The following is a 26,284-nucleotide window of genomic DNA, read 5'->3' on the forward strand; positions in this document are numbered from 1 at the left end:
TGCTCTCACTTTTGTCTTTTGAAATTTCTGTGAAATGTTCGTGTCAGTGTGACAACACTAGTGCAAATTTGTAGGTGTTGTCACCCTTTACCTGGTCTGAGGAAAGCACTTTGTTGCTGGATACCATGTATTACAATATTGTAATGAAATCTGCAGGTATATATGTTGTACAAATACTCTGTAAGTGGCATTGCCCTGTTATATGTGATTTGGTGATTGCAGTGACTACTAGCTCCCTCCATCAGTAATTCCCTGGCTGTGACACGTGACCGTGAGCTGCCACAAACAACAAAACACAGACACATCTCCCCACGTGACCGATGGAATCCCCTCCATTCTACGCTGACATGTCACGTCCTGTGCTAGAGCTGTAACAGACGCGGCCACTCAGCACGTCACGTGACAGGACCTGGAGCCGGCGTCACGTCTCCACCCTTTCCTCTCGTCGTCCAATCAGAAGCCTCACAGCGGCAGGGGAGCGAAATTTGAAAATTGCATCGAGCTCCGCTGCAGCCTGAGGTGGCCGTCATCCCGGGCGGCTGAGTGTAACGTCGGTGAGGTTTGGGGTCTCTTCATAGGAAAACGGCGGCATGTCGCGTCACGCCAGGAAGAGGTGAGGCAGCAGCGAATGGCTAGGGATGGCTCCACATGCGCTACACACAGGCCATAACAACAACAAAGAGGCGCCTGGGGGTTGTGTGTGTGAATTGTGTACAAAGTTCAGGAATGTCGTGTGTGTGTGTGTGTGTGTGTGTGTGTGTGTGTGTGTGTGTGTGTGTCATATTACACATTTTAGGCTGAGATAAATAACATACAAAATGCCTTCATATCTCTGCCATGCATTATTTGTGCTTCCATCCATGTGCAGTGACCCCCCAAAACATTTAGTGAGTGTGGTGCATCTTGAAATGTATTTAAAGCTTACCTAAACCCACAATTTTCACCTTAAAAGAGTAGACAACCATTTTATGTAAGGTAAAGATTTTGTTTGAACTTTTTAAATGCAACACCATTTTTGTTAATGTGGGAGCACAAAGCCTCCTGGGGTACCTACATCGGGTATACTGGGAGGCTCTTGGGTGCTCCTTCTGCCCATGCTTCAGAATCTCAGGCATGCGCAGAAGGAGCCATTTCGTCAAAAGGGAAGAAATTGCTGCTCTTACACATGCGCAGTGAGATCGCCAAGTTTTTTCCCACAACTATGTAACCCGATCTTGCGCCTGTGTCGGGTGACGTAGGAAGAAGAACCCAAAATAAGAGGAGATGGTTGCTCCGTCCCGAAGACGAACACCGGGACAACGCAGAACCCCATGGAAGAAACCTCCGGACTGATCGTCTGCTGGATTGAAGGTTGTGTATTTTTTTTGTTTTGTGCGAGGTTTGAGTTTAGTTCCTCTTTAAAATGCTGCAAGTTCATCACAGTAGGGGGCAATCTTAGTGCACAGTAATGCATTCTATAAGTACAACCTGGAGCATAAATAAACCCTGCAAAAAATGCTATTTAATACCCATGTGGTTTAGAGAAATTTCCTATACAATGGATATGACAGGAAGTGAGAGTGGAAAAAGGAAAATCCTCCTGACAGATGTCAGTGGAAGAGGTGTCCCCTGTGTTGGCTAATGTCACCTTGTGCCCTGGTGCCAGTGAAATTGGTTCATCACAGCAATGAAAATTGAATCTGACAGAGGTTCCCTTGTAGATCCAATTCCTCCAGTCTGTTATTTGACCCAGAATTCTCCCCTAGAAAAGGTAGCAGCTTCTCACTAATCCATTTGAATATACTTAGAACAGATGTTTTTTTTGTTTTTACTTTGGCATTGATTTTCCTTTACTAAGTGAAGAAGCACTGGCACCACTCTGACCAATTGCATTATTTCCCTGGTTTACTCTAGAAGCAGGTAGGTTGTAGCTGGGACCCCATGACATTCACTGGACACCTGCCTGGTGTTTTGTTGGTGCAGAGCTGACCTCATTTGCTGGTTCTTCCTGTCCCAGTCTTTCATGGTTTGGGCTTCTGTACAGCAAAGTTCATGTTCAGGTACTTACACTTGTGCTTAAACATTGTCTGCTCTTAATAAATTCCTAAGTTGGTGTGTTGGTCTATGTTGGTAGTTCCACTTTAAAAATCTGTGAACAAGCAGGTTTTATTGCAGAAAAGACACTCATCCCGAGCCTGACAATCTAGATAGCAAAAGGTTATGTATCCTGGAAAAAAAGAGGAAGAAGATTGCCACACCCACAGTAGAATGAGGCCAGGTGCTTGTATTTAATTAAAAAAATGTGATAAACAGATATGTTTTATTGCAGAAGGGACATCGCTTATTGGCAGGGTTATCATCAATAAAAGATCTGCCTGGTAATTTTGTTTCCCCCGAGGACTCCCAACAACCTGATAATAAATCATAGGAGACTGTAAGACACATTGGTGTGGGAGATGCTGCATCACAATACAATACACAATACAATATTGTGTCTTTGTGTTGAGGCATCTTCTTACTGGAGGTCTAAGTGCCACCTGGTGGGAAATGTTCAAAGTGTTTATATGGCAAACCATTTTGTTGTGGACAGTGTTAGGGAAGGGTAAACCACTGACAGGTCATTTATTGGTATCTGTTGTAATGGTAACTCCTGTTGTCAAAAGGACTAATAAAATGAAGCCATGACTGCCTGTGTTCGGAGAAAGGGTTGGATGATGCTGGGCACCATTCATCCCAAACAAAAGAGCTTCAGCTGGAGATCAATGCCAAGACAGTGTCTAACATTGAGGAAAATATCACATTTCATGGTTTATACTTTAGCTGAGGGAGTATAATTTATGGGGAGACAAAACAACAACAAAAAAACCCTTATCGAGCAAAAGCATTCATACATTCTTTGGTTTCAAGTGAAATTAGATGGTGTCATTACCATGGATAGGTTTAGGTCACAGAGTACAGTACAGCACTTGTCTAATCCTATTGACACAAAAAGTTAACAAACCACTGATTGGAGTGACAATCATTGAGTGCCCATAGGCTTTCTAAATAAAACAATAGCTCTAGCTGGGCACTATAGCTACTTTTAATTAGATTTAAACTCTAGGCACTCTATAAATGACTCCCCAGTCAATTCCTCTGAAATTTGCTGGCAGATGATCAAATTTCTCTACATTTCTTCTTTCACTTCCTATTAAAAACAATGACTCGTTCTGCCACCTAGTGGCCATCATCAAAAGTTAATCGCCTGAATTTGTTACATATCAAATAAAGGTTTTATGATGTTCTAACTCAAACTTGCAATATCTGATAATAATAAAGAGCGCTTTGCCTGGGTATACATATTCTGATAAAGAACTTCCTCCTTCTAATGCAGTGAGGTCTTGGCTTCATCGGTCATCTCCAGTGCAAACCATGCACTTGCAAGGCTTATGGATATCTGGGATGGGCTGGGTATCAAAGAGGAAATGCGGCTTCGTAGAATTGAAGAAGTGAAAAAACACATTGAGGTATTTGTATATAGCTTTATATACTAATATCATTGTGCTTATTGCTTATTTTGGTATTTTTTTGTATTATGTAACTGTAAGGTGACATCCTTTACAAATTGATGGTTCATTATAGCTGTTTTTTTTACCTGCTGTATTGTCTAGTTGAGTTCGTAAAATAATAGAACAGAGATTTGCCATGTTCTTTGCAATTTAAATGTATTAATTCTTTAAATAGTTCTACTGATTTCAGAGTACCCAGCACTGTATATAAATCGCTATTCACAAATGTACCTATATGGAATATCTGTAAATCTAATAATTTATTAAAGACATGCAACATTTTTATTGCTATATTATGCCAACCCCTGTGAGAAGTAAATTGAATCTCGGTATTATTGAGAAAATTATACTTCCAATGAAACTTCATCATTTTAAAGTTCTCAAACTGACCTCCTTTTTTTCTGCCTGACTGTTAAAAAAAAAAAAAAAACTTTTCATGTATGGTAATGGTAATGACATGCAGCTTACTCAGGCAAAAGTAATTTGGGAAAACATGTAAAAGATTATATATTGCAGAAAGATTGGTAGTGTAACTTGAAAATGTTTTTGTACTTTAATTAAAGGAGTTTAATTTTTTTAGTGTTTGTATTGGCATATTTTGTTTATAATTACACAGAAACACCTACATAGCCCCATGCTGTATGTAGGTGAATTTAGATGATTATTTTCCACCACTCTTTCAGTACAATTTGATTGGGCCCCAAGTTTTGGTTTTTGACTGTTTGAATATGGGCAGTCTTACATTTCGTTGGTCACAGCACAAAATGGGTTAATATGACATTCACAAATGCTGAAAAAGTATAGCTGCACAATTTTGTATAGCAGCTGCTTTATACTGTGAAGGGTAAGAGGAATAAATAGTGAAGATAAATGAAAATCATAACACAGCTATCCATAGATTTTAGGACGAAGTACCATTTGCTCTATGTGGCTAGCTTTACTCCTTGTTTGTAAAGCTGTGCAAGTCTGTGCACAGTATTGAATCTGTTTTATCTGCTGTTATAGAATGTGGTTTTAAATGAACTTACAATAGCTCATAACATGACATGTATCCTTTCTGTCTTTTAATGCTAATGTGTTTTTTTTTTTTTTTTTAATGCGTTTCTGTAGGAGTTGTTTAACCGCATGATCGCAGAAGAAATGGAAATGAGAGATAGGATTGAAAAAAGTATTCAGATTTGTAGAAGAGAAATAAAGACTCTGTGCCATGAACTATCATTAGATGAGTACAAGGTGAGAAATTTGTGTTGACGGACTCCATGTCCTACCTTACTAAGCTTCCTTATTACATTGCTAATTCCTTTTCATTTATTTATTTATTTATTTTAAGGTGGATGACTGTATGACTATTCTTCAGATTGAGAGAGATCTAAGAGTCCGCTTAGAACTTCTTACACAAAAAAAGACTGAACGTCTTGAAGAATTGAGGCTTCTACAACAAAAAGACCAGGAATTATGTTCTGATCTCTGTGTTACTCCATATTATATACCATCTGGCAGCATTCCAAGTCAAGCGCAACTGGAGGAGCTCAAAGAGCACATAAGGGCTCAGTCTGAAGAAAAGGTATATTGAGATATATGGATATATAATTGAGGGGCATGTACCCCTAGATGAGTCTTGATACAGCTCACTGTACTGTAACCAGCTTTAACATGTATGCTGGAACCTTACGTCTATCATCCAGACTAACTGGTCAGTGAATGTGGGCACTGGTAAATCTGTCATTGTCAAGGATCAAAGGGAATGTTTATATCTCAAATTCAAAAATTAGTTATAGACAGATGAGTTATTTATTTAACTGCATGGTTTTTGGAATGTGGGAAGAAACCCACACAAACACGTGGAGAACCTGCAAACTTCATGCAGATAGTGTCCTGGCTGAGATTCGAACCTGGGACTTAGCGCTGCAAAGGCGAGTGTGCTAACCACTGAGCCACCATGCTGTCCAATTGTTCAACTGTTTATTCCTTTTTCCCTTCTTCAAATTTTGGATTATTAGCTTATTTGTCATGGGCCTGAACTTTGAGCGGCTAAAATTCTTTGCTTGCCACTGCAGGCATTAGTACCTTAGGTGTTTTTTTTCTGTTTTCACTCGTATAGAGAATGACTAATGGAAATGTGTCCACATTGTGGCTTTAAAGCTACTTGAGATTGTGGTAAAAAATAGTTTCTCCACTGGTTTCCTGTTGAGAGGTTAGCAATTTGCATATTTTATAGTATACATGGTTTTATAACTCAAATTTTGGATCACTGTAGTATTTGTTAATTATGTATTTACTGATGCTACTTGAATGTAGGTGCAGCCTTACATTTTAGGAATATTCATGCCATGTTTATCAGCCTGTGGGCTGTTTGAACTTTTCCATTGGTTTATGTCCATCGTTGTTTCAATTAAATATTGACATGCATGACAATATTGTGCTCATTTTACTCTAGAAAAAACGCCTTGAGGTCTTTTCCTCACTTAGAGCAGAAATCCGACAATGTTTAGATGAAATGGGCCGGCAGCCTGAAAATTCCCTAGAGCAAGATGCCATCTGTGAGGATGAAGAGGCTTTTTTCCTCACACCTGAGAATATTAAAGCTCTCACTGTTCTAAAAGCACAGGTAAGTTGTTTAAATGTGCTGTAAAAGTTGTCCATGATTGAGTTATATGAATATGATTACTAATCTATGAATTTAAGTTTACTTAAAAATCTCGGGCCCACTTTTCTTTATCCCCCTGACTTAATTCATTTTAGATTCCCCAATTCACCTAACCACACACATGGGGTACTTACTCAACTTTCCACAACAATGACAACCTCCACAGTTGACGAGGTCTGTGCTGTCACTCTTGATAGGCTTTAATGGAATTGTACCTAAAAGCTAGAGAAGCTAGGGATAGGTAGCAAAACCCAAGAGCACACCAGGCTCAGAACTCATATGAAGTCAGTTGATGATGATACCACCTCCAATAAATCAGAATTTAAGTTCCACATATCCATCATTAAAGATAAATCCCATGGCCAACATAAAGGCCAGTCTCATTCTGGGGTTCTAAGCTAGGCCTCAATCAAGTCTATGAAGAGTAACATGGCTGGTGCAGCCAGCTCTTGAGTATTTAAACCTCCTAACATTTAGGATATATCCCTACTGTCCTAATCACATTTTAATACCTAGTATTATAGATTGTTACTGCATTAGGTTCATGTGGCTAAGAGGAGAGTCAAGTTAGTACTTCTTAGAAAATGATTTGCTGTACCACTAGTGCCTGATGCAATATTCTACTCATTGTATCCAAAGAAAAAACAAATAAAATGTAAAGCCTGAAAAAATGTCCATGCATAGTCATTCAGAAACTATCCATAATTTCAGAAAATGTGTTTTGATTTTTGCTTGAGTTTACGTCTTTGACACAGTTATGTAAAATATTTTCAGACCACTTATATTCCCTGTATTTATAAATCTTTGTGTGGCTTTCTAATATACCCTATTTGAATGTTTGTTTGTTTTTACATTTTTTTGATGGGATAAAAGTTTTCATTTTTGTACAGTAACCAAATCTTTCATGTTTGGTAACAGTAATTTTTAAATACAAATAATTATTTATTATTTGCTTGTATTTTTGTGCTACAGCTAGAACTGAAAAAGGAAGCACTTTTATCTACACTAAACTCAGTCAAAGAAAAAGTAGAGGGTTTGTGGGAATTGTTGCAAATTGGTCAAGAAGAGAGAGAAGTATGTCAGAAGATTTCTGGAAGCTCTATTTATGAGGAAATGAAAGTGGTAAGCTTTTGTGCATAAACATTACAACAAATACACCTACATACTGCTAAAAGTAGTGTGGTTTACATCAGTGATTCTTGGTCAGTGGGACTGAAATCACCAATACATCCAGACAATATCAACATTCTCAGAGGCAACTTTTCCTAAAGTTAGTTTGTAGTTTTTTTTGTTTGTTTTTAAAGTGACTCGTACAGAAATACTGTTTATCCTATAGTGACTATAGTCGAGGAACTGATTAAACCACTTGTGAGGGTGAGAATGCAAACGCATTCCAATTCAATTATACTAACCTGCAAAAACACATTGCTCCCAACGCTACAAGTATCTGATACCAAAAGAAGATTTCCTGGCATGACTCGGGGTAACTATTCTCCTGAAGGCACAATGCCATCCTCGTTCAGGGTGGAGCTCCCTGTAGAATCCGGGTTGTGCAATGTCGTATATCTGGCCAGAAAATTGATACAGCCGAAGGCCTTCAGACTTGACCAAAATGTGAAAGAGATGGTTTTGGACATTTGTGCTGGTCTTTCACCCTACACACAATGTCCCCTTGGTGGAGTGCTTTCTAGTCACTAAAGATTGTCTTCAGGATGTGTTCCAAAGTCAAGTATCAATTCATAATCTTCCATATACGAAGTCCCCCCTAGTCCAAAAGAAAAGCACATGGCCATGGAATTGGACATCTACCTTCACCCTGCTAGTATGGATTTCTAGTAAAGCCAGTGGTAGAACAGTTTTCATAAATAAGTGAGTAAAGACATTTTAACACAAGGACTTGGTGACTTCACCATAACTAAAGTGACGCTCATTATATTATACATTTTCAACACTGCATACTTTTAAGTGACCATGACCATGTTCCATGTTTTATCCTTTAAATCAGGGGTGCCCTGATTTTTGTCTTGTGAGCTACTTTTAAAATGACCAAGTCAAAATGATCTACCAACAGAAAAACTTGGACTTAATAACTCTGTTATTGGTGCGTGGTAGAGTTTATTTTGAAAGGCAGGGCTCTGCGATCTACTCGCATTGCCTTTGCGATCTACTGGTAGATTGTGATCCACCTGTTGGGCACCCCTGCTCTAGATAACCTGGACTCTGAACCTGTTATGCCCATTGAAATTTATATTTGCATTTATTCTGAGCCACGCCCTGTAAATATGAATGTCCTATGTTTTTAGTGGGAAAACGAGCTGGGGCGACTGGAGGAAATGAAGATAGCTAATCTAAAGCAAGTAATCCTGAAGATAAGACATGAACTAAAGATATACTGGGATAAATGTTTTTACAATGATGAGCAAAGGAAGGCATTTGCACCATTTTACATTGGTAAGATTTTACATATTTGTCAGGTATATTGCTTTTGGGGTGGAAGCTCTTGATGTACATGTTAAGTTTTTAAACTAGAGCTAATTTTTGATGAAAATTCATATTTTGCAGATACTGTCTATGCTTTGAACATTTATAATTATAATTACTGCGCATATTAGAAGCTGCCATCTGACATACACGACATCCAGTCATTTGCTATTCTGGGTGTTTAAGGTGGGATCTATCTGATGTGTAACTTGCCATCTTACTTCCAGGTCTTTGTCCTGTGTTTGGCATCCAGCAGTTATTTGAAATGTATATATTATATAACTAAATGTTGACCGCAACTGTCCAGTGACTATTCAGGTATATTATTGCACTAACATTAGATTGAACAGAGGCTTCACAGCAAATTCTGTATGAAGTATATCACTCTAGATACTTGGTGTAATAACTTCCCACTTTTGTCTTCCAGATGACTTCACAGAAGATCTTTTATCCCAGCATGATGAAGAAATTGTGAGAATGAAATCACAATATGAAAAATGCAAGCCTATTCTTGATGCTGTTGCCAAGTGGGAAACTAGCTGGTCCCAGTTTATAGTTTTGGAGGTAAATATTTTCTCTTTTTGAATAACCATTCTATAAAGCTAAACTAATAATAGCTCACTTACCACTCCTGTGGGAAAATTCAAGCACAGATTTCTCTGTTGCTCCTCTAAAAGATGACCATAAACTCCAAGATACCGAGCTGTAAGACAGCAATTGAATGAACACTGGCAAGATTACACTGACTTTGGTAGTTGCTGCATCCACTAAAAGGTGGTTAGAACAAACTACCAAAAAAATGTTATACCTGTAAATGTAAGCACACAAAATGTGGGATTGTTATACCTATATTTTAGTTTGAAGCATTTGCCTCCATGTGCTTTTTTCTTTAGTTACAAATATTTTGTTTCATTTTTTTTTTTTTTTGTTTCAATCAGTTTTATTGAATTTTACATATATTAATACAAAACAGATAAGGGAAATATCACATACAAAAACAAAGAGAGAAGAAGGGCCAGCAAAACCTCTGGTCCAACATGTACAACCTTTAGATAAATTAACAGTGATGTTTTACAATTATACATATAACTCTAAATATGTAGCAGTGCTGATACATAGAAATACATCCGCAAGTACAAGACAACAGGGGGTAGGTGGAACTCAGAATAAAATAAACATAACATATAACCGCCCTGAATTGACATAGAGAAACCAACCAACCAAGGGGATCTAATGGGTCAAGTAACAGAATCGCCCCCGGGTAAACCGGAGGAGCTATTCAATAAGGCACTGGTGCAAAAATAATTTAAAAATTGTTTACTTTTTAATAGGGGAGAATTGTTGCTTCAAAATATTCACTTATTGCAGTAGATAAAGCTTTGTTCACTCTAAACACCCAATTACAAACAAAATAAAATTTAAAAAGTAGTTTTGCTTGTACATGATGATTAAACGGAACACAGCTTTGTCTTATTCACTTTGAACAGTAACATTTCTCTATTTCCCTAGTGAATCAATTATACTAAATCACAAATTCAGCTTTTAATTTCTCTCTAAAACTCTCACTACAACTCATAAATTGTCTTCTGAACCTGCTTGCTTAGGTAATGAAAACTGTAACTTCACTATCTAGAGTTTGTATTCACTGTTATTATTTTATATGGCAGAGAAAGCAGCAAGAACCAAACGTCATTTGTTAATCCTAATGGCAAAAGACTGAGATTATTCACAGTGAAAATTTTCAATGAAACGTATAATTATTCAGTAGGTGATTTGAACCCAGTAGCTTCTCTCTCGTTGTCAAGTGTACCAAATTTTTAAATACAAATGGTACATGTATAGTAACATACAGTTATACATGTACATACAGTTTACTGCAATATACTTTATACTTTATTTTAAAAGTTATCTTTCCCAATACAATTGCATCATGTATTTTATACATAATTTATTGCACAAAGTTCATTGTGGCTTAGCTAACTTGAAGCCTTTGTTCAGATCATATGTGTGAGTCAAAGAAGACACTTTGAATGAGTACATTTTAACTACAACTGCAATATATTTTTGCATTTACTTGGTCCACTTATTATTAACATTATACAATATTTTTATAGCGCCGACATAATATGCAGCACTGTACAAAGTACATAGTTATGTCACCAGCTGTTCTGGAAAGGGGCTCACAATCTAATGTTCCTACCATACTCATATGTCTTTAATACAGCCTATGGTCAATGTTCTTTGGGGGAAGCCAATTAACCTAACTGTCCCCAAAGGAAACCCATCCAAACACAGGAAGAACCTGCAAACTCCATGCATCTATCTAATCATTTAATATACCATCATAAAATAGATACAAACCCTTAGTAAGGAATTTTCAGTTTGCTAAAGCATGTTATATAATAAACAATAGTGATTTTTTAAACAATAATATTTTTTCCCCTTGTTTTTATGTTGTGTTGTATCTCACTGTCACAAATTGTGAGCTGACACTGGGAATTCAGATTTTTATCCAAATGATTATTCCTACATCACAAAATCACAGTGCATGTGCACAATATATAGCAAGACAATTATCACTTAAACATAAAGCATAAAAGTTGCATATTTGCAAAAGTTGACATATTAGAGGTCAATGCATGCCTATGCCTATGTCATGCATAGGATTCAACCAAAAAAGGTATCTTGGTGTAAAGTTACCTAAATTCTTGAGGGAAACATTGATAAATGTACCCAGGGCCAGATTTATAGCTTTGCTCCACTAGGCTAGCTGGCTTGTGTGGGAGAGAGGGTAAGAGGAGAGAATGAGAGAAAAAGAAGAGAGAAGGAAAAAGAGAATATACACTCACTTTAATCTGTCATAAATCAAAAGCAAGCTCTACTTGTATACTCATATTTGCCTGATTTAAAATTAGATTTTTTTCTGCTTCTAGGTTTCATGCTTCTCATCACTAACTTGGTTGTGCTTATAAATAATGAAAGGTCACCACTGAGAAAGGTCATTTCTAATAAACAATTTATACAGTTTGACTACAGATATTTTTAGCTGCTGTTATAGATGTATATTTTGGCATGCATATTACCTGATTGGTGCCAATCAGCAGGGGCTGTCTTGTCTCTGTAAACTCCTGTGGATTACCTAAAATCTGATCAGGAGTTAGGAACTCAAGCTACAGACTGTATTAACATAAAGTAAACTTTTAACTTTTCTTCTATCAACAAATTATGGTATTATTACAGAACCAAATTATTAAAAAAAATAAAACACAATCATGTAATCTCAAACCTCAAATTACTGTGTTGCATAGTCACAAATATTTCATAACTAGTTTCAGAACACACAGACTAAATGCAGATTGTGTCCTTGGTAGTAAGTGAACCCATGATTTGAGTTCATATGGCCACTGTGCCGTTCTTTTATTCTGTTAAATGTAATGTTGCTTTGGCTATACGGTACAAGTTCAATTTATTGAACCACCTGTATATTCTTATCTTTCTTCTCTCTCCTAATAATTACTTCCCTGTCAGAATTTGAAAGAAATATTCAGTATTTTTAGTAATTTTGGATTAAACTTACTTTTCTTGTCCCCACTTAACTATGCAGATGCTTCTAGACTTGAATTTGGTGACTGGCCATGATCTAATAAAGCTCTTCAAGTCTGGAAAAGATACACTGGATGACCCAGGTTCACTGATGAGTACACTGTAAAATACTGAATTAGCAATTAGTGTACATTCTTCAGTCCTGGAGAGCATTAATAAACCAAGTCTTTACTGGGGAAGGTGTCTTGTGTAAGCTCTGACTAGGTTTAACTCTGACAGCAGAGTGGGGAGTATGGGAGCAAGGAGAAGGTGAGAAATGATGCAGTGAGTGCCATGTTAGAAGTGATTGTATTGCTATTCACAGCAAGAAAAAAAAATCACAGTTGCACTTTAACAAACTAAACCTTTGGTGGGGTGGGCTTTTGTCATAATTATGGCACACGCTTATCTTTTTCTAATCACTCTGCAGTAATCACAGGTTCAGGATCCTGTCACTATTGCACCTTGCAAAGCCCAAAGTCTTCAGGTTCTTCTTTATCCACTTAGTAGTCACTGATAATGTTGTCCCTGTGTGTGCACAAGAGTTACATTTCCTCCAGCAGCTAGGTCCAATCCTGGCACTACTAAGAGTAGAGATGGGCTCTGAAAGGATCTGCTTCTACTTCTAGTTCCTCGAATGCACCCTGACTTCTCCTTCAACCAGAGAGACAGACGTCTGGAGAGATATCCCAAAAACACACACACACACAGTATGGTCTTAGGAATAGTCTTTTGACAAGGCGGTCTTTATTTGACAAGGCGGTCTTTTTATACACATTGGTACACAAAGGGGATTGTGTTATTCACATACAGCTATTTAAGTTTTAGCCATATATAATGTCACTTGATACATTGGAAGGCATACATTGTAGTTCAAAGAGCTTTCGTCATCTAGTTACAGAGTAGACATACTAATAGAAATACAACTCCTATATACTACAAGTATATGGCTCATATTAACTAGCTTAACATTAATATTAACATTAATTAGCTATACAGTCCTAGTTACCCTTCAATCCTCTCTTAAGTCAAGAACATGACTTATTTCTTTCTAACATAGAGAGGTAAATAGCATATTTTTGTCCAGGATCTGTGGGCTTTGGACACATAGCACGGAATGTATGTATGGGGAGAGGGATACATTGGATACAACAACATAAAATGATCAAGGAAACAATTATAATTACAATACTGATAAATAATGTTCTTAACCAACTTAGGTCCAGCAGCCAGCTCAATAACCAGTCCTGCCAGGAGGATGAACCAACATCCTCCTTGATATTATTAGCAATTTCATGTAATGCTTGAATATGGGGCTGGATTGATCTGGAATGGTCAGATAAAATAAAACAACACATTCCTTTAAAATCCTGACATTATGTTTAAGTAGCAAATAATCTACAGCAAATCTATTTTCTAGCACTGCTCCTCTTACTCCTTGTAGATCTAAAAGCAAGTTTGATAAGGCGGTAGAAGTATGATTCACATGCAATAGAATTTATAGTACGAGTATTATATATAGCCAGTCCAGGCACTCCCAATATAGAGGCCCCCAAACTTGTATATTCTGCACGGCTGAGAAAGAGATGAGGAAGAGAAAAAAAGGGGGAGGGGGGAAGTGCCCGACTGCCCTCGCACACGACTACTCTATTCAACCGCCATACACCAAGACAAAATACTTTGAACTACACCATTGCTCTCAGTGAGAACTTTGCCAGAGAGCTTTAAATTGGGTGGATTCCTTGTACCAATCCCAAGCGGACCAAATCATCTTGTATTGTTCCCATTTGTTGTCATCCTCCGCTACAAGCCTTTCCAGGTGCCGTATCTTTTCTAGTTCTGTAAACCAATCTTTCAAGGAGGGTGCTACAGTCTGTTTCCATCTTCTGGGAATAATTGATCTAGCGGCCGCAAGAAAATGCCGCAACACATCTTTCTTGTTAGCCTTTAGAGACCCTGGGAGAATAGATAACAGAGCTATCTGAGGGGTAATCCTCAAGTCAGATCCGAACACACTGTTATAAATATCCCCTACCTGGGACCACAGCTTGCGAATATTGGGGCATTCCCACCATATGTGCAGCATTGTACCTCGATGGGAATGGCAACGCCAGCATCTATCAGATAGGGAGGGAAACATACGATGAATATCAGATGGACATAAATACCATCTGGATATAATTTTAAAATTAGTCTCTTGAGCCTTACAAGGAAGAGAAATTTTGTGGGTTAGGGTGAAAGCTTTCTCCCAATCTAACGGAGAAATAGCCTCCCCCAGTTCCGCTTCCCAGTATCTTGTGTAGGTGGGGGCGTTGCTAATGTGATGTTTAATCAGAATCTCGTATATCAGTGATATCACATGGATTGGTCTGTTTGGCGAGCATAGGACCTTTTCAAAAGCCGTGGGGCTTCGTTGTGTGGAACACAAAGCTAAAACAGTGGAGAGAAAAGAAACCAGTTGGTGATAATGTATCCACGCTGAGGGAAGCCTCTGCACCCTGGCATCAAGCGATGAAAACGGTGGGATTTGACCATTCTGAAGTATACTGTATATCTGCCTATTTTGTTTCAGTTTTATTTAACCTGTTATCTTCCAGAAAAAAGCATCAGATCCCAACAGATTCTCAAACCGAGGAGGAAGTTTACTCAAAGAGGAAAAAGAACGTGTAAAACTTCAGAAATTACTGTCTAAGGTAAAATTAGGGATCCGTTTTGAAACTTTGAGTTTACTTTTCATTAATTAGTAGTATCAGTAATGTAAATGTGCTTTATCTGTTAGCTAGAGGAAGATCTGAAGGTTAGGATAGAATCATGGGAGTCAGAACAAGGATATCCATTTTTGTTTCAAGGAAGCAAGTTTATGGATTATGTTGCAAGTCAGTGGGAGATGCTCAAACAACAGAAGGAACGGGAGAAACAAGATCGGGTGAGTGCTCCTGTAGTAATTGTTGAATATATGAAACTTTGACATTTCTTGGTTTCCAGATGTATTGGCTATGTAAAAGTTTATTTGTTTTTTATTTATGATGATTATGTATTTTGTTTTACTTTAGTAAACAATTAGTTGCATTTCTTACAGAGCCAGAAAAAAGAAGACCCTGTACCATTCAAGACTCCAATCAAACGACCAGCAGGATCATGTACACAGGGTACTCCAAGTAACAAATCTCGAAAGGTAAGTATTTAGGTGAATCAACTAAGGTCCTATTTTGTCAATTTGCAAAATATGTGAATTTCAGGCTTTTTATTAATTCTAGGTTTCAATTAGTTTTATTTAATTCACTGGTTTCCTCTGTGAAATAATGCAGTTCCTATACAAGTTCAGTGTCTGTGCACCCTATTAGGAATTAGGTACCACAAACATTATTATGGATACATCTAAAATGCTGCATATGAATGTATCTTGTCATCTGTCCTGTTTGCAGGCAGATCTTTAAGTTTCCATTCATATAGTTGCCTCTTACAAATGAGTCACAGATTATTTTTTCACTGGGACATGGCAGGCTGATTCTGCTGATTCTGTGTTAGCCTTTAAGGCTTACCCATAGTGCTCTGTTAATCATCTGTAATGTATTAGGTGTTTGTAAAACATAGATTGTACTTTTATATTCCCTCACATATTCATATATTAGAGGTGGAAAATTTACTTTTCAGAAAAAAAATTAACCCCAAATCATTAAAGTTTCCCTTAGTAAAGCCAAGCCTGCCAGGGTGTTGTCCTTAGAGGTTGAGGGAGCCCTCTTTATGTAATGCAGCCACATCACACCGTTGCAATTGGTCAAGGGTAAGTGATTGTTGGTTTAGTTTTGTTTGAAATACAAGGACCAGTAAACACATAGATACAAGTTGTTTTTAATGGACAGCTTTGTTTTGTACTAAGAGGGACTTGGGCAATGTGTAATCAACTTAAGTAACGTATTTCTAAATGTAATGGTTTCTGTGTATATCTTATTCAATTTGTGAATATATCTTCTGTGCAAAGTATACTATATTGAAATTTAAAATGTGTATTCACATATATTTTCAGCTTAACGGAACAACAAATGCTACAATGTCCCGCACAAATGTAACCAGTGGAAACCTTACATCAGCAGGAAAATCACAGCTTTCCACGATTAAGGTAATATGCTCTGTCATTACAGTTTTTCTCTACAGTATTTTAGTAAATTGTTGGAAGCATTGCTTATTGATGTATTTCAGATTAAAGATAAAACAAAATTGTGGGTGAAGCTGCAAAGAGGAGGGATCTGATCTTGCAAGGTCCTGTCAGTTCCCATTGATATAGGCAGGGCCACACAGAGTTTACAGTGTGACTGCCTTACCGTTGTACTAGAGAATCTCTGTAAAATGAAAAGAGTATGAGTATTTTTTAGTAATTATATTTAAATATATTTACATATTTGAAAATATGGGAATTTTATTTTTTCTGCCATTGGTCCAACTAGGAAGATTATTAGTGTTTCTAATTTTTCGATTCGTCAAAAAAATGGGGAAATAATATAACTATTCAATAACAACTGTCCAAAAGAAATTCCCATTCACTTGGGGTAAATATCCTCTTACGTTCTGTCACAACTCTGGAACACGATGTAAATTGAAATTTCCCCAATGCTACACAAATGTCAAAAAAAAAAAAAAAAAAGGTTCAGGGTTTTTTACCTCTTCCTTTATCTAAAGCAAAATAAAAAAGTATTGGCTATCTATACTGTTAAACTAAAATATCTCTTCACAATGAGGTAACTTCAAAATATAATACGTAGGGGTACTAGACGATTAGACATAAGAAATGCTGAATAATAAAAAGACACCTAAAGATTTATTTTATCTTTGTGTTGCAAGCCAATTGTAACAATGCAGTTTACTTTGCAGACACCGTTGAAAAACACACCTGTCAGAACTCCTTTGCATGACAGTAACAAACAAACAGTTCTACTATCCAACCAGCCTGGTACCTATTCAGAATTTAAGGTAACTGCATGCTTTTCTTCATGTATAATAATTTTAGTAATAGTTTTTGGTTCTCTCCCAACTAACAGTAAAACAAGCAACCACCAGAGGGCAGTTTAACTGTGCTTCAAAATAATGTTCTGCTATAGAGTAGCACAGTTCTGTGGTGTCACTTTTAACTAACAACTTGCTGCAGAACTACTGCTTGGATAGCTTTATGACAGGAAGTCTGAGAACATATAACACACACATAAGCATGTCAGATAATGGTCATCCCAAGTAATCTTGCGCTCTCTTTTTACTTAAATCTGTTGTTGGAAGTAGATAATTAACTAAAAAAAAACTTTTTAGAATAATTTTGGCAAAGGTCGGCTGTAATTATAGAGAGAACCTTGCTAATACATTGATGCACCAGAGGTTTGTCTATCACAGCCACTGCTAAAATTCCCAGTGTCAACTGATTTCTTGATGCTCGGGTGTAGGGTTCAATATGAAATTAAAACATAACTAAATAAGCAAAATCTTTTAGTAAAAAAAAATAACAGTCACCTGAATTTAAGCTACTAACAGTCAAATGCAGTGGGTAGTAGAAACTCTGATATTTTGATAATGGGGTGACATGGGCTTGACTTGCTAGGGCCATGAAGGAGCCAGGTCTCGTTTACATTACAGGTAAGCCAAAGCAGGCTTTAATACTTGAAATGTATTGTAATGACAAACGGGGATGATCTTATTATTGTTTTTCTCTTGATTATCCAGTCTGCAGGATGGGTTAGGCTGGTGATTGAGAGATAATATAGCTTAACTTCACTGCAGAAAAGTAGTTACAAATCAACCTTTTGCTCTTTGAGTATCTAGATCCCAAGAATGGCTGAACAGGCTAGCAAGTCCTTTGGAGGGTTACCATTCACATGCACTGTATGTGTTTAGCTTTACATTAAAGGTGCGTACACACTTCCAATTTTTATCGTTCCAATCGAACGACGAACGATCGTTTGGGCAAAAAATCGTTCGTAAAAAAGTAACCAACGACGCCGACGAACGAGGAAACTCGTTGGAAACGAACGACCGGCGGATCGGATTGGACGACGATCGTTGAACATCGTTCGTGTGTACGGTCGTTCGTTGATAGTCCATGTTCAGAGCATGCGTGATGAACGAACGTCCGTTCACTTTCCTGTCATGCACATAGTTCCTCTATCGCTCAAACGATCGTATCTATTGTGTGTACAATATCTACGAACGATCTTGTCGTTATCTCTATGTGCAGGATTGGTGCTATACGATCGTTCGTAGATATCGTGCAGAATCGTTCGTCGTTCGTTTTCCAACGATAATAATTGGAAGTGTGTACGTAGCTTTAGTGGTTTGCCTAGAGTTCATCCAGTTCAAATGAGACTACCTCACAATGGATAAGCTTGTAGCTTAGGCTTTTTGACTGCAAAGTTGATAGTGGTAAACACATATAGCCAGTATTTAACCTCCCTAGCGGTTCATTTCTTTCTGGTTTTATATGCCTAAAAGTGGTACATTATTTTTCATGAAAATTTATTTTACAGTATAATATAATAGTATGAGTATAATAAAGATTGAAACACAAAATCATGTTAAAATAAATTGAATAAATTAAAAAATATTTTTATTTTTTTTTAATTTTTTGTAAAAAATATTTATTATACTATTATATATGCAGTACTGCTTTTACACATATAAATCCAATGTATTGCATTCAATACAGTTATTTTGTATTGAATGCAATACAAATGGATCTTGAATTTCCTGCTCCGCCGGCAACGTACACACCATGGAGGATGAGGGACGCTGGCGGATCAGGTAAGGCTGTATTTACTATTACCTCTCATAGGTTTACCTGCCCCGAGTGTGACTTTCAGCAACTTTTTTCTACCCTGAATCACACTCGGGGTTACCGCCAGGGAGGTTAATAACATACAATAGACTACTAAATTAGCAATTAACATTTATTATGGTATCAACCAGAAAACTGAAAAGTCTCTATACGACATCCTGTTTCAGCTGGTAAAGGGGGATAATGGCTGCCTGTTTAAATATGGGTTGTAGCACTGAATTATTTGTTTTCTCTTAGTACCTTGGCAGTTTCTCACAAATATCTGTTGGTCCTGCCAGTAAAGTCCCAACTATTGCAGCTTCCAGTGATGATGTGACAACAAACTACAGATCAGGGTTGCCACTCTCATGTAGGCTTTGCCTGCTTATGTTACAGGAGAATGTTAGAAATGTTGCATGGGGTTTGGTTATCGGAATTGTCTCTGCTGATTCTCAAGCCGGTAACTTGTCAATCAGGATCTGGTTAGACCCAGTCCTGTCCTTTCTGTGCTGATGACACCCTCCCACTGTGAGCTGCAGTGCCTGTAAAAACAGATTTGCTTAAACTGTGTAGCTGTGGAGTTTACTTGCTGTAAACAGAAGAGCCAGGTTGGATCTGTTTTATTTATTTCTTTTCTTACAGTAGAAAAACCTATAATATGTTGTTGTGAGATTAAAAGAGGAGTTGGGAAATATTTTCATATTTCTACAATAGTTTGTCCTGTTTAAACTGAAGTATTTTCTTTTTGTTTTTCCTTATAGGAAGAAATCTCCAAGAAGTCTTCTAGTAAGGATGCTATTTTTAACTCCACAGTAAATGAGAACTTGTAATTTCTGCAAAAAGGTTCCCCATGGACCTATTACAGGTAGCCTGTATTGTAGGCTTTATTTTGTTAAAGTGAACAATTTCTACAACCATTTTGTAAATTTACCAAAGACATAGAGATGCAAGCTAACATTCTGTGAGTTCCCACCATAAACTGGTTGCTTTTTGAAGGAGACATAAACTTTCAGTGGAAACATATTATTTTGCTTTGTACAAAGGTTTCTGTAGGCAGCCAGCATTGTAAATATGTTTGCTTTTTAACCCTTTTTATTAAGTATGTTCTTACTGAAATTTTTTTTTTTGTATATATTGGCTGGGTTTATGTAAAAATGTAATTTCTCGTAGTACTGTACTATATGAAATGGGCAGTATTTGTTTATAATATTTGAAATAAAGAGAAAAAATGAATACATTTTCCCCAAGTTATTCTATCATTGACTTAGTATAAATAAAACCGTATTACTTCTTCAAGGTTCATAGATTTAAATATTGCACCTACAGAAGTTGCAGCAGAGCCTTCCCTTCATGATTAGTTGTGTTTCTTTTCATGCCTTTTCCTTAGGGCAGTATTTTGGACTATGACCTAAAATAGGCCTATTGTAATAATTACACATTTTACGTGGAAACATCATTACCAAGGACAAATAACCAATGGGGTTTTGGCACGACTGCACAGAACACTGCTGTAAAAAATTGTTTTCTCGTGCTTTGCATACTTACACAGCAAGACATATTAATCTGAAATCCTATAGGATTTCATTTGGGTAAAACAAGGCATATGTTTAGATTAACTAATATGATGTGTATAGATGCTGGATGTCTTCAATGATGTTTGTCTGTGGAGCAATGCAAGACCAGTGCCAAACAGATGATGTTGGCAACAAATCTATTAACCTAGTGTTAACTTTTTGGCTGTTTATAGAAGACAAAATGACTAACTGACCTGCAAAATAATGTTCATTTCTGCCTTTTTTCAGTCCTGTGATTTACATACCCTGCCATACTGCAAAACCATAAGTTTCCTGGTTTACTCTTACTGCCTCCTATATTGCCTCCCAGCTCATTGTAGGGGATGATACTGTAAGATTAACTGAGAATCTTGGAGGCATCCAAGTGAGTTAGTTCTTAGTGTAAGGTGCTTTAAATTACAACTGCTAAGACAACTGGGTTGTGAGCTTGGCCTCAACATTTCCTATTCTACTAATTCTCCTACTTACGGCCTGTCATGCTGGGCAGCCATACTGGCCAACAATGAGGCTTAGTAGACAAGGATATGGTGGTGCCAGGCTTCTGATCCAGTAAATAAATGTATTTTAGGAAAGACTTATAAATACCCCTGTACACAAGTCCTTTAGTTGTCTTAATTTTAAACAAATAAATGATTAAAGGTTTTAAAACTTGACCTCTGATTAGATTTCCACAGTAGAAAGTTTTCGGGAGCTTATTAGTGTCAAATTATTTTATGGACCACTGCCCAATAATCATTAGATGCATTTTTTTTATAGTTCTGATTTTTTTTCTGAGAAAAGCAGTTTTTTTTAGCAGTATTCTCTGCATTTTTGTTTTTGTAAGTTTGTACTCTTGGGGTTTCCTTACTGTATATTTTAAAAAGTGAGAAATTGTAGTTTTTCTTTGGATGGGATTACTGTAGAGCAACTCTGTTCTCTCAAATTCTGCGTCTAATAGTACTAAATTCAAAAGCACAATCCAAATGTATTTGTATATAAAGATTTTTGTGTCTAAAACTGCCAAATGTACGAGTATCTACTTTTTCGACAAATTGTTTTCCAAAGCTTATGTATTGTGTGTTTTTTAAATGTTTTTTGCTTTTACAGTCCTTTCTTCTTTTTTCTTTTTTTTTTTTTTTCTTTACAAAATTCTTTTTCTGTGTGTAGTTTAATTAAAGTGAATTTTTATACATATTTTTTTGGTTGGTCATTTTTTTCCCCACATTTAAAGCTGGCACCCCCATACAGTAACTGCTACCTTCTGTATAGCAAGGGGGCGTCTATGCTTCCTAGTAGATCTTGTGGGAACCTGGGTGTCCTAGAGATGGAAAGCATATCTGCTGCCACCTTCATAAATAAAATTCAAAGACACATGGAAGGGAGAACAATACAATTAATGAATAGCACAGGTTTTAAGCACCCATTCAACTCAAGAGAAGATGAAACAAATGGGCAACGCTGGGATTCTTCCTGTTTATAATAGTGAGTAATAACAGAAACTCATCATACCTTGACAACAGAAATAGTGAATGTTGGTGCTGAGGGATCTTCAGCCAAAGTGGGAATAAAGTTATGATAAATTTAAGACAGCGGTTGCCAACCGGTGGTCCGCGAGAAAATTTTGGTGGTCCATGGCTCTGGCCGGTGCATGCTCCCCAACGGGGTCAGGAGAAGGAGCAGCAGACCATGTTCCCCGTATAGACACAAACCGCCCACTCTCCCATCGCAGGTCTGAGCCACTGAGACTGGGTGGTTTCTGGCATCATGACATCACTATGGGCGAAGTTTCTTCCCCTTTGAGTGAGACACAGCTCCACGCGCATGTGCGGTCTGAATTCTGTGCCCTTTAGTGGTGCGTAGGTGCGAAACGGTTGGCGACCACTGATTTAAAGCATGCCCATTTAGCTTCTAGGAACAAGCCTGGTACTTCTGGGGATTAAAGGCAATGTGTTTCACCCTATGTGTAAATGCTGGTGACCATCTCTATCACATAGGACTGGTAGGAGACTGCCAGATTCAGATTACAGATTCACCTTTAGGTTGTCAAGGACTGTCTCAAGTTTTTTTTTTTTTTTTTTCGAACTCTGTGGCTTAATAAACTATTGGAAAAGCCAAAAGATACTGAGGATGGAGCATTAAACAGAACCTGTTGATTTGTTTTTCACAGGCACAGTTTAGGTGAACTAAATGATACTTCCTTTAGGTAAACCTGAACTGTGCCAACCTAAACAAAGCTCAGAAATATACATATAGTTGTCCTATACAAAAATGCCTGTAGCCTCCTAGTTGAACATCTCAGATGTGTGAGATCTAAGGCACTGCTGTGTCTGGGATTTGGAGTGAGATTTGGTGATGTTTTTGTGGGGCACACACCTTATTGCACACACTCTGACATGAAGACACAAAGCCCTGTCTCTACCACGGTGGCACAAACAGACCGTGCAGAACAAAAAATGGCAAGGGCATATTAAAGGAAAAACAGCTGCATGAAGACTTTCTTTTAGACCACTGTTCTTTCATAATAATAAGCAAAAAAAGTGTAATTAAAAAAAAAAATCAGACCGTAACGCTGCATATTTTCCTTGAGTTTAGAGGGTTTGGTTGACGTTGCTTCCTTTACGTTTATGAGAAGATATGGTGGCACTAATTTACACTACACATACCATAAAATGGTATTTAGAGAAAATACTAAACTAGAATTAATTTTGGATTGATTTTTAGGAATCCTGAAGTATTTTATGCAAGTATTTTGTAAAATCGATTTGTAGTAGCATCGAGTCTAATTTTCTCCAGTGTCCTGTAACTACGGGGAGATTGTATGTCTATGCAGCAAACACATGACCAGTGGAGTCCTTTATAGACAGTTATTTAAATTATGGTAAGAAAAATACACCTTAAAAAGTAAACTAACCAATCTAATTTTCATCATGCTTTTTTAAAATCTTTCTTGTGGCTTAAATTACATTTTGTTTTGATTACGTATCTTAAATAATGTTACATAATCAGCACCAAATAAAATTTACATTGCATCGTTTGTCTTGAACAGGAAGACAAGGAAATGCAATAGAAGCAGCCTGATGTGGTTTATATTGCCCCTAGCTGGGTGCATTGGTACCTCTGACAGTTTTTCATTTTGACTGTACAGTGTTATATCCATTTTCTGCCCTTTAGCAAGCTAGTAATAAATCTCTATCTCACCACCAAAGCAAGGCAGACTTCAGAAAGAATAATCATTTAATTGCCTTTATTCTAATTATGACAAAATTCATATTCTACTTTTGTAGCTTGAAGTAAAATGTGACTAACTTGAAAAAGCAGAAGTGATTGATAGCGATTTAAATTGTTTCAAGCGAACCATGAAACTGTCAGATAAATTAAGTGATGCCCAGCTACAGTCTCTAAGCTTTCATGAAAGGATCTGGATACCCATGAATATAACAGCAAGGCAGATTTTGTGGTACTTAAAAGCAAAATATAATACAGCTCTGGATTTGTAAGTCTTCCTTCACAAGTTTGTCATTTTTAAGTTAAAGGAAAATCTACAAAACACTTGAAATATACTGGTAGAGACACCTTTGTCTAGTTTATCCCCTTCCTCCCTTAGGCTCTGGAGTTTTGACATTTTCTGTGCTTAAAATAGCGAAAGCAATTTGGACACAGCACTTAAGGACTGAATTATTAACAAGAGAAGCTTCTGATGTTGAGCCTTTCAAGGTCATGGTATGGCCAACAATGGCATAGAACAAAATAAGAAAGTCAATTTCAATCTGTCGCTCCACTAAAATAATCTCATGCTCTTGTTATATTAAAACCAGTTGTACTTTAAAGATTGCCGCCCATATCCTCTATTCCCTAACTCAATCTGATTATTTTTAAATTAGAATACACTAAGGCGGAGCAGGGTTACTAGACTAATTCTACATACTAAAAAGAAAGAATGCCTTTTGTTACTGCTTAGAGGCACTATTCATTCAAACATGAAAATTATGTATATAAATTGACTTCGGGGATTCAGTATTTCTGTTGAATGGTTCTAGTTTTCATTTCCTGGCATTAGGTTTCTGCCTGGTGTATTGCTTGTACAAGCACAACATCGAGTCATGTGACTAAAGGAATCCACTGCATCCAGAAGCCTGTTAAAAAGGATTGCATAACATTTGGGTCACTTAAAACTAAATGGAATTTCTGATGGCGATGTTTCCTGATTTAATCATATAGATAAATTTAATAATGGTTAAGTTTCTGTTCCAAGACAACATGTTTTAATACTGATCCGGTCGTCTATGTTTAAAAATAGGGTATCTGGTTTAGCATTACCAATCAAGGTAGCCGGCATAAATATCTGGGTTTTTGAAGCTGCATCTTTAAAATATTAATTTTAACGGTTACATCCCTTTTTGGAAATGGATTGCAATGCTATATGGCATTAGCTTTGCATACATATCCAGCATTTTAAATTTCATTTTGTGATAGCTGAATTGAATAAATCCAAAGAATAGTTTAAAATCTGCGCCCAAATATTGTATGTAAAAATGCTTGTTAGCGAATCTGCCCAGGTCTGGTTTGTGCAGAAATTGTAGAATTCAGCTTTTGCAAAACCAAAACGAAGTGCCTGAGCAAATGGAGATAATTCAATTCAGGCTTAATTGGCAATCTACTGTCTAAAAAAGACAGGAGAAGCTGCGCACTCCCATGGAAGATTGCCATTGGTACTAAATGTAGAAAATATTTTTTTGTCTTTTCAGACAGCTTAAAGGGTGTCATTAAAAATACACTAATCCTTTCAATAAGCACATGGTGTTTTTTATTTAAAAATTCCTTGATGGTATAAACAGACATGAAGCCTAGGTATCCGAGGTAGGGTGAGAATTGAGTGTACAACCCCTTTTCAGTACCAGATCAAGCTAATATGGGGATACTTGCAAAGGGAGGCAGCAAAGCATGCATGCTCATTATCCTCCCTTTTCTGGTCACCTAGGCTGCATGCCTAGATAAGGGGTCTGATAGGAATTAAGGGGAACACAAAATAACTTTTTGAACGAATGCAAAAAGTTTGCTATGCATAGGAAAGGAACTGCTCACACACATCAACCACTTGATTTCCCCTTTTGCATTGTGTAGACTGGTACATAACAAAGCCCTCATTATTGGCTATAGTAACCCTGCTGTCCAAAAGCAATGCAGTGAATTAAGGTTTGGAAAAAAAATTGTTTATAGTGGAAACAAAAAATATGTGTACGAATCACACTCTTTTCAAGCTGTTATAATACAGAATATCCAAAAGATCCTTTTAGGCCAAATAAAAAACAAACTCTTTGATATAATTGCAATCAAGTCCACGGTGTATACAGAAGAGATGTAAAAGTGCTGACATAGTAAAAAAAACACCTTTCCTGAGGAATTTTTAAATGAAATAGGAATAAATAAATATTTGATGTCAGTAATGTAATATTTTAATTTAATCTTTAGCCTGCACATAAATATTTAGTCAGATCATTTTTTAATTAAAACAGCAGGCTGAAATAATTGTCTGTCCATTTTGTAAGCACTGATTCCTGAGATGTGTTAGACCTGCAGTGTTGCAGTAGTACCAGGGGATGTAGTAATCATTGCAGCCATCTGAATGTTAATGATACCCATTTTCCAGCAGTGCTAAAGACACATCCCTAGGGGGCATAGTGATCAAATGTTGGTTCTTATG

General features: G+C 37.0%; 1 protein-coding gene across 3 annotated transcripts; it reads left to right on the forward strand.

The window, feature by feature from the left end:
- The first annotated feature begins 390 nt into the window (after window positions 1-390).
- LOC140326630 (protein regulator of cytokinesis 1-like) lies at window positions 391-20,263 on the forward strand. Of its 3 annotated transcripts, none has more exons than XM_072405404.1 (14): window positions 391-613; window positions 3,353-3,485; window positions 4,638-4,760; window positions 4,858-5,091; window positions 5,965-6,135; window positions 7,147-7,296; window positions 8,478-8,625; window positions 9,083-9,219; window positions 14,835-14,930; window positions 15,017-15,163; window positions 15,317-15,412; window positions 16,265-16,357; window positions 17,095-17,205; window positions 19,792-20,263. In XM_072405404.1, exons 1-14 carry the CDS (start codon window positions 591-593, stop codon window positions 19,858-19,860), a joined length of 1,731 nt encoding a protein of 576 aa, XP_072261505.1. In that variant the 5' UTR covers window positions 391-590; the 3' UTR covers window positions 19,861-20,263. The 3 variants fall into 3 exon arrangements, with proteins under 3 accessions (XP_072261505.1, XP_072261507.1, XP_072261506.1); XM_072405405.1 differs by having other exon boundaries at window positions 394-613; window positions 17,107-17,205; XM_072405406.1 differs by lacking the exon at window positions 17,095-17,205 and having other exon boundaries at window positions 392-613.
- The last annotated feature ends 6,021 nt before the right edge of the window (window positions 20,264-26,284 follow it).

Source organism: Pyxicephalus adspersus, chromosome 3, assembly GCF_032062135.1.
Source record: "Pyxicephalus adspersus chromosome 3, UCB_Pads_2.0, whole genome shotgun sequence".
Lineage (NCBI taxonomy): Eukaryota > Metazoa > Chordata > Amphibia > Anura > Pyxicephalidae > Pyxicephalus > Pyxicephalus adspersus.

Excerpts from the sequence above, each read along its gene's own strand:
- LOC140326630 (XM_072405404.1), top strand. The coding sequence starts at position 591 with ATGTCGCGTCACGCCAGGAAGAG. Across the intron at positions 6,136-7,146 it reads TCACTGTTCTAAAAGCACAG|CTAGAACTGAAAAAGGAAGC; the intron begins GTAAGTTGTTTA and ends TTTGTGCTACAG. Across the intron at positions 14,931-15,016 it reads TTCAGAAATTACTGTCTAAG|CTAGAGGAAGATCTGAAGGT; the intron begins GTAAAATTAGGG and ends TTTATCTGTTAG.